The sequence below is a fragment of the Lactuca sativa genome, chromosome 1, assembly GCF_002870075.4.
Source record: "Lactuca sativa cultivar Salinas chromosome 1, Lsat_Salinas_v11, whole genome shotgun sequence".
NCBI lineage: Eukaryota > Viridiplantae > Streptophyta > Magnoliopsida > Asterales > Asteraceae > Lactuca > Lactuca sativa.
In genome coordinates, this window is record NC_056623.2 from 120,046,131 (window position 1) to 120,054,268 (window position 8,138).

The 8,138-nt window shown below is 34.1% G+C and overlaps 1 protein-coding gene across 1 annotated transcript; it reads left to right on the top strand.

Annotated features, from left to right (window-relative positions):
* The first annotated feature begins 814 nt into the window (after nt 1-814).
* Nucleotides 815-4,304, top strand: LOC111884595 (receptor-like protein kinase HERK 1). The gene is made up of 3 exons (XM_042900987.2): nt 815-1,774; nt 2,521-3,429; nt 3,969-4,304. Exons 1-3 carry the CDS (start codon nt 842-844, stop codon nt 3,972-3,974), a joined length of 1,848 nt encoding a protein of 615 aa, XP_042756921.1. The 5' UTR covers nt 815-841; the 3' UTR covers nt 3,975-4,304.
* Nucleotides 4,305-8,138: the final 3,834 nt, after the last annotated feature.

An 8,138-nucleotide genomic window follows, 5' to 3' on the forward strand; every position in this document is an offset into this window, starting at 1 on the left:
TTTTGCTTCCTTGATGAGCCATGGTATCCCCTGGTTATCAACCTCCACATTTGGTGACCTTCTCTAGTAAACATAGGACGTGCATCCTCTGTCCAATTTCCCCATTCTAAAATCTTCTCCACTTTCTCCTCTCAAAGAAAACCCTAGCTACTTCCGATATCGACTTCGCCGAAGCATCAGTTCTTCCCCACCACAATTGTATCTAGTTCTATCCGTTGAAATCGTTGTCCCCACCACTGCCTCAAGATATAGTCGTTCCCATTGTCGCTTACAAATCCAACTGCCATTACGGCTTTGCTCTTTTGTTTATAAGGTCCAGTGTAGTCAATATCGTCAGAACCCTACTAGTTACTTCTGGAGCTCGAGTTTCTGCTTTTTACCTTCATCTCTACCTTATGTTCTATGTTTTTGTTTTCTGGATTAATCGTCTCCTTTCGATTAAACTGTGGCCTTATTTATTCTCTATATAGTTGTATATAATTATCATTTGAATAATAAAGCAATAGTTATTATCTATCAATATATTCAAGGATATAATTCATAGGCCCGCTTTTATTATAAAAGACAACTCTTGCATCTATATTGTTATTAGTTTTTTTGCCACACTTTGCATCTATTTTACATAATATTAACGAAAGAAAAAAAAAAAAAAAACAAAAAGCTGAATGATGTGTAGTGGGTATTTAATTTTTGAAAACTTCATTCCAGTCAACATTATAATATTCTTTAAACGAAGGGCAATATGTAGAGGTAGGCGCCAAAAACAAACTCGGTTATATTTATATTTACCGAATCAGAGATGTGTCTACCACAACCATAGATAATACCAATATCAAAAACAATGTCTTCTTCAGGGCTAAACTTAGAAAATTATCGAATTCCACTGGAGGAGATCAATCGGGCTACAAATGACTTCGGTGCAGAAACTCTCGTGGGAGATGGTGGATTTGGTATGGTCCACAAAGCACAACTCGGTGATCAGACAGTAGCCATCAAACGCCTCAATAGGAATAATTATCAAGGAAATGACGAGTTCCGTAACGAACTCCATATGGTTTCGAGTTTCAAGCATCCAAACATCATTCCGTTCATTGGATATTGTGATGATGAAAATGAGATGATCATAGTTTACCAATATGCTATCAATACAAGCCTTGATCGTCATCTTCAAAACCCAGAGAAGAGGCGTTTAATAACATGGGCACAACGACTGAAGATTTGTTTAGGGGCAGCAAGAGGACTCAAGTACCTTCACTCCGGACTTGGTCATAAGCTCAGAGTAATTCATAGAGACGTCAAGAGCGCAAATATATTGTTAGATGACAATATGGAAGCCAAAATTTGTGATTTTGGTTTGTCAAGATTTGGTCCAAGAAATCAAGCAGAAACCCACGTTATTACAAAGGCTTCGGGTACAAGGTTTTACATCGATCCGCTTTACAATGAAAGAGGCAGGCTTGCGAAAGAGTCAGACATATACTCATTTGGAGTGGTGCTATTTGAAATTTCGAGTGGGATGTTGGCTTACCAGCCAAGGTTCTTTGGAGATGCTAACGAACAATATCTGTTGGATCTAGTCCGAAGCCACTATGATGACCAAGAACTGGTTGATGGAGTCAACAAGTTAATTGATCCCGATATAAGAGGTGATATTGATATGAGATCTTTTCATACGTTTAACAAAATTGCACATCAGTGCATTAGCTTCAAGTTAAAGGAACGTCCTACAATGGATAGGATCATCGGGAGCATCGAAGAAGCATTGAGTATTCAAGTAAGTTTTTTTCTTTTTAACGTTTTTGAGGATATTTAAAAATATTTCATTGTTGTTTTTGCCAATGGGCATGCATGGTTCGCTTTTACCATAAATTAATCTTTCCAACTTTACAGAACTTTGTTTTGGTTTTATCTTATAAAATTTACAATTTAAGAAAGCAAGTTTAAGTAAACATTATAACATTAATATGTCGATTCCTTGCTTGAAAACCGAACCATTTTCTTGTCAAAATTGCAATAAGATCTAGAAATATTGAAACTTTGTACATTTATAAAGGTAACCAGAAAGCTAGTTTACTTTTTTTTTTTTTTTTAATTTATCAATTACTTTTTTGAATTTTTTTAGAGTATGGAATATAAATAGTAGTTAATATGATAATTATTTAAAGATTATATGGCTAAATCAGAACAATATATAAAAAATTAGAGTATGGAATAAAAATACTAATATGATTGCGTGTCCAAAATTATTTTGTATTTTTTGTTGTTAATTTATTTCTACCTTTTTTAATAAGATTCGGTTACCTGTTAAAACAATGTCTTAAGATAACTTAAACATCAAAACTATTATATTAAATTATTTAATTGCCCTGCATTATTGTAGACATACGACTTCCATTAACATAAGCAAGAAATAGCGGAAAGTCTTTCAGGACTTTTCTAATCAATTGGTTATGTCGATAGCAGAATTAGTAGACGCCTCTAATTAAGAAAACTTGCTTCTATTTTTTATTATATTTACAGAACAACAAAGCTGCTTCAACTGTAACCATACGAAGCATCCAACCCCAAAACCTTGAAAGCTTTCGAATTCCACTTAAGGAGATAAAATTAGCAACAGGAGACTTCAGTCCTGATTCCCGAATCAAAGGTGATGGAATTGTTGCAGTCTTCAAAGGACATCTTTCACAAAGCTGGCAAAACCGCAAAGTTGCCATAAAACGCCTTGATCCCAAAGAATACGAAGGAGAAAACCAATTCCATAACCAGCTTAAGTTAGTTTCCAGCTTCCACCATGAAAATATCATCCATTTCATGGGTTACTGTGATGAAGGTAATGAGATGATTATTGTTTATGAGTATGCTAGCAATCATAGCCTTGATCATCATTTCAAAGACTTGAATAAGAGGCGTTCCCTTACATGGGCACAACGCCTTAAGATTTGCTTAGGGACAGCAAAAGGAGTCAAATACCTTCACTCAGCTCTAGGGAATGATCACAGAGTTATACATGGAAACATCAGGAGTAGAAAAATATTGCTAGATCAAAATCTAGAAGCCAAAATTTGTGATTTTGGTATGCCTCAACAAGGTACAAACTTGTACTTGGATCCTGTTTACCATGAAAGTGGCATCCTTGATGAAAATTCGGACGTGTATTCATTTGGCGTTGTGCTATTTGAAATGTTGACTGGAATGCTGGTTGATAAGTTAAGTAGATTGGGAGATAGTACTAATCCACAACCTCTAATAAGTATCGTCCAAAGTGATGGACTCGAAAAAATAATTGATTCCGCTATACGTTATCAGATTGATGATCGTTCTTTACAAGTGTATAAAGAACTTGCTTATAAGTGCATAAGCAACAATTCAAAGGAACGCCCTACTGTGGATACAGTCATCAAGATGATTGAGGATTCGATACACTTTCAAGTAAGTCCTCTTATATGATTATTATTTAATGAATACTTTTAAGGCAAGAATGCACGCTATCATAGATTCTGAGGACTATGATATATTACTCACGTTCATTTTTCATGATATATATTATTGGTAATTTTTAAAGCAAGGTCGTACCTCTCTTTTAAAAAAATATACATAAGGTTCACACATATAACTTTTTTACACAAAGATATAACTTGCTTTATACAATATAGTATGAGTTATCGGAATTTCTTATCAATGAATTAGTGGACGTAATTATACGGAAAAAATGAGAAAAAATGAGCGCATATCGAATATCATTTAGTTAAAATATAATCATGTCACTTAGAAGGTCTTAACCAGATTTTTACATATAATATATTTTGTATTAGAATGGAAACTGTATCATTTCATTTTCTTTGTTACAGTAAGATTTATATCCCAAAACATTTGATTTTTTTCTTCTGTTTCTTATGTTTTCTGATCAGTATGAAAATACACAAAACAATTTTTTGTATTCTTATATATTTCGCTTTTGTATTCTGCAGTACTAGCAGACTATCAACATCAAAATATCCCCAATGAAGATATAGCAAGTGAGTTTAGTTTGGAACATAGCATGGCTTGACGTGGTTGTTTATACCAGGGGTATAGATATGAATGTTTCAAAAAGAGTACATGGAGCTTGTCTGCTTTTTTATGGACATGTCTATAAAAAATGTATAATTAAATGGGAAAAAATAAATGTTTGTAATGCTTGTTTTATACGAATGAATAAAGCTTTCAATATGTTGGTGATTTTGGATCATCAATGTGTATTTAAGTGTAATGGATTGACTTATCGACCAAAATTCAATCTTGATAAATATTAAACAAGTTAGGAATGCGTGGAATGCACATTTTTTTAAGTTTATTCAAGATTCAAAGTAGATTGTCATTTAGAGGGGAAGCCTCTAAACGAACGGGGGTCCAGGGGCAGCGCCCCTGGGAGCGGGGTCCAAGGGGTAGAGACCCTGACTGGATTCAAGTTGTTATTGGTTTTGACAGTTGGATTAGTATTTGGACCTGGTTTTTGGTCGAGCTGTTATTGGTTTTGACGGTTGTTATATGAGTTATATGCTATATACAAATGCTTTAGAAATCTAAATTTTCTGTAAGTGAACCCGGTTTTTGACTTCATTTTGACCTTTATTATGGATTCGGTTTTAGTGACTGTTATTGGTCTTGACAGTTGCAGTAGGCTTTGGACAAGGAAAACAGGCTTGATAGTTTTCAGACAGATGTACTACTTAATCATTTTGGTTATCGTTTATCCTAGTACAACAACAATCACGAAATTCATAACAACCATATTTTATGTTCTTGCTTTCAATTTTGAGTCTTATCCGATCAAAGATTGCGAGTACCACCCAAATACGTTAATCTAAAAGTGAAATCACAATTCTCAAAATTTCCAAACTTTTCTATACCCCAAAATCTTACACATTGTCTTTCTTTTTGTCGATGATGTCACGTGGGTGTGTCTTCCTTTTCGCCTTGTATGAAAACACATGAGTGGTTCTGACAATGAATTTTAGATCATATGAAATTAGATTGGAAAATGTGGGACAATAGATCATATTGCAATTAGTTTGGAAAATGTGGAACAAATCAAAAATTCAAAGTAGAAATAAGAAAACTCGAAAAACACGAATGAAATTAGTGATTTGAAAATAGCTCAAAGAAATCCATTCTCTGATACCACTTGTAGGGTCGTTGAGATTCTAAATGATAGAAATCACAATTTCTAAGACGAAATTGTATGAATACTTCAAGTAAAAGGGGGTCTGTTAGGACATGACCAATTACAATGACGCAAGGAACTTGTTAAAAGATACTCTCTCTATCTTACTAACAACCCTTATATATATGAAATGAAAACGGACTCTGTTACGAAATGACCAATGAAGTCACGATATCTAAGCTAAATAGCCTCTCAAAATATGTAACTGACGAAAGCTATGAAACGTAACTGCAAAAACTACGTAACCAGATGAAGCATCTCGAATATACAAGTGAAGACACAAATACAAAAACTATGAAACCCTTTCGCATAAGAACTCAAAAAAACCTATTCAATCTACGAGAATCGACACTTGGTTCCTACCCCACCTTCTCAGCCTCGGTTTTCCTTAGCTAATATAAGGTCGATACCCTTATCACAATGTTACACCTAACCATTTCCACCAATCTAAGTCTACTGTTTTTCACACCTAAATCCAAGCCATTCTATATAACTCTTTGAGTGAGCCAAAGACTCCTTTAAACCTTTATCGAACATACTAAAAAGGCAACAACATCCCTTTTAAAAACATTTTTTTAATTAATTTTTTTTTAAACCATTTATTTAATTTTTTTTTATTAGGAATTGATATATCTATACAAACTAGTTTGCACAGTGGATTAAAAAATTTAAACCCTATATATACATGCATCCTAAGTATACATATTTACTATAATAGCATTTTACTTTAAATAAGATTTATTAACCTTTACATCTTCTTGATTTCTACATTTAGATCTCATGACAACGACAAATGCAAGGACGACAAAGACCCAAACCATGAATCCCTCTAGTGGAGTCACACCTAAAACACCCACTAGCAAAAAAACCTTTTATAAGAGAGACTGTATTCAAAAAATAACAATAAGCCTAGAAGGGTTATTGATTTACTATATATGAGAGAGAGGGAAGAGTTGGATGAAAATTTGGAGAGCCAATGAGTACCATCATTTGATTACTAGCAGTCTATTTATAGTCTTCAGTTTAATTCAAATCTCCAAGGATAATATTTATTTTCATTTGAATTAATACATATCTTTTTATCCCTAGGATAAAATCGATCCCATCTTTATTCTTGAAGGTATAAAATATTCCAATTAATTAATTAATATTCAACTTATTTAATTAAATATTACTACTTAATTAATTCAAAAATAATTTTCAATTAGTTTATTAATTCACCTAAAATTAATAACTTATTTTATCCTAATTTCTTAATGGTAAATTAGGTTATCAGAGAAACACAAAAGGACTATAATATTATTAGAAATATTACCAATTATTTAATAAGATTAGACGGTCAATCCAACAATCTCCCACTTGGATGTGTTGTCAAGTATATGACGTCCAATACTTCCCTAATAATCAATATTGTCATCCAAAGCAAGTGTTGAGCTCTGATCTAATCGAATATTTTGTCGTTTGATAAGTCATTAGTATTTCCTTCATTCCATACATTTTTATGAACATGAGACATGGATTAAGTTCAAATATCGTTGTTCAATATTATATTTGTCAATAAAGATTTGTGACGACTACATATGATTACTAAATTGAACACATCAATTTTAGTAAAGACCCGATAACGCAAAATAGAGATCACTTATCATGTTAAGGAAAAAAGGAACAAATAAACTATGACTACATAGTTTTTGTCCACTCACCATTTCATTGTTCACAATTATGTCTCAATCCGCCTTACGCTTCCGAATGTAGTGGTATTTTCTAAATATATGTCTCGACATCCGATGATCCTGAGGTTTTTTTATTCAATTCAACTGCACCCTCGCTATCACATAAGATTTTCATGGGATCCTTGATGCTAGGGATGACACTAATATCACCTATGAAGTTCTTCAACTATGTAGCCTCTTTGATAGCTTTACTAGTTGCAATATTCTTGAACTCACACATGGATCTTGCCAATGTCTTATCCTTGGAGATTCTCCAAGTTACTGCTCCTCCATTGATCAATAACACATATCTTTACTATGAACATGAGTCATATCATGATGGCCTTGCGTTCTGATTTTGAAGGTCTTCGTGGAACAATTCTTCATCTCTCTCCTCTTCCTTCAGTTAATTCAGTTGTACATGAGCTAATTGCAGAAGAGACTCATATCAAGTCCCATACAGATAAAGGGTTTAAAGCAACGTCTACTCCTACTCCCGCTCCTGCTGTGATTGCTGTCTCCTCCACTCAATCTCTACAAACATCAAGAGTCACTTATGATTAGTGTGCATTCTGCAAACACAAGAATCATTGGAAAGCTCAATGTCCATTGTTATTCAACAAGGGAAAATCTGGTCAACCTCAGTCAGGGCAACAAAATAGGTCTGGTCAACAGAAGTATCAGTCACGTTCCTCTGGTACTCCTCCATGGACCCCTTGTCCTCCATAGTTTGATATTGTTGTTGTTGCACCAGTTGACACAGAATATGTTGGACATATGCCGCCATCTGCATTGGATCCCAAGGTGTTTGAGAGCTTTAGACAGTATTTGGCTTCTAATCCAACTGCCATGTCTGCATCTATGACTCATTCTGGTCCTTCTTCGTTTGACACTTCAGGTATTCCCTCATCTTTGAGGATTTTAGATTCTGGTGCAACCCATCATATGACTCCTCATTTGTCATCATTTACTTCTTTGTCGCAAGTGTCATCTATTTATGTTACGTCTGCTAGTTATACATCTATGTTACTTGAGGGTGTTGGGTCTGTCTTCGTTTCTCGTATAACTCTTCTTGATGTTTATTATATTCCAAAATTTACTTTGAAACTTGCCTCTGTCAGTCAGTTATGCAAGTCTGGTAACTGGGTGTTCTTTTCTGATTCTGTTTGTGTTATACAGGATCAACACACCCAGAAGGTGATTGGGATCGTATGTAGGGTGGG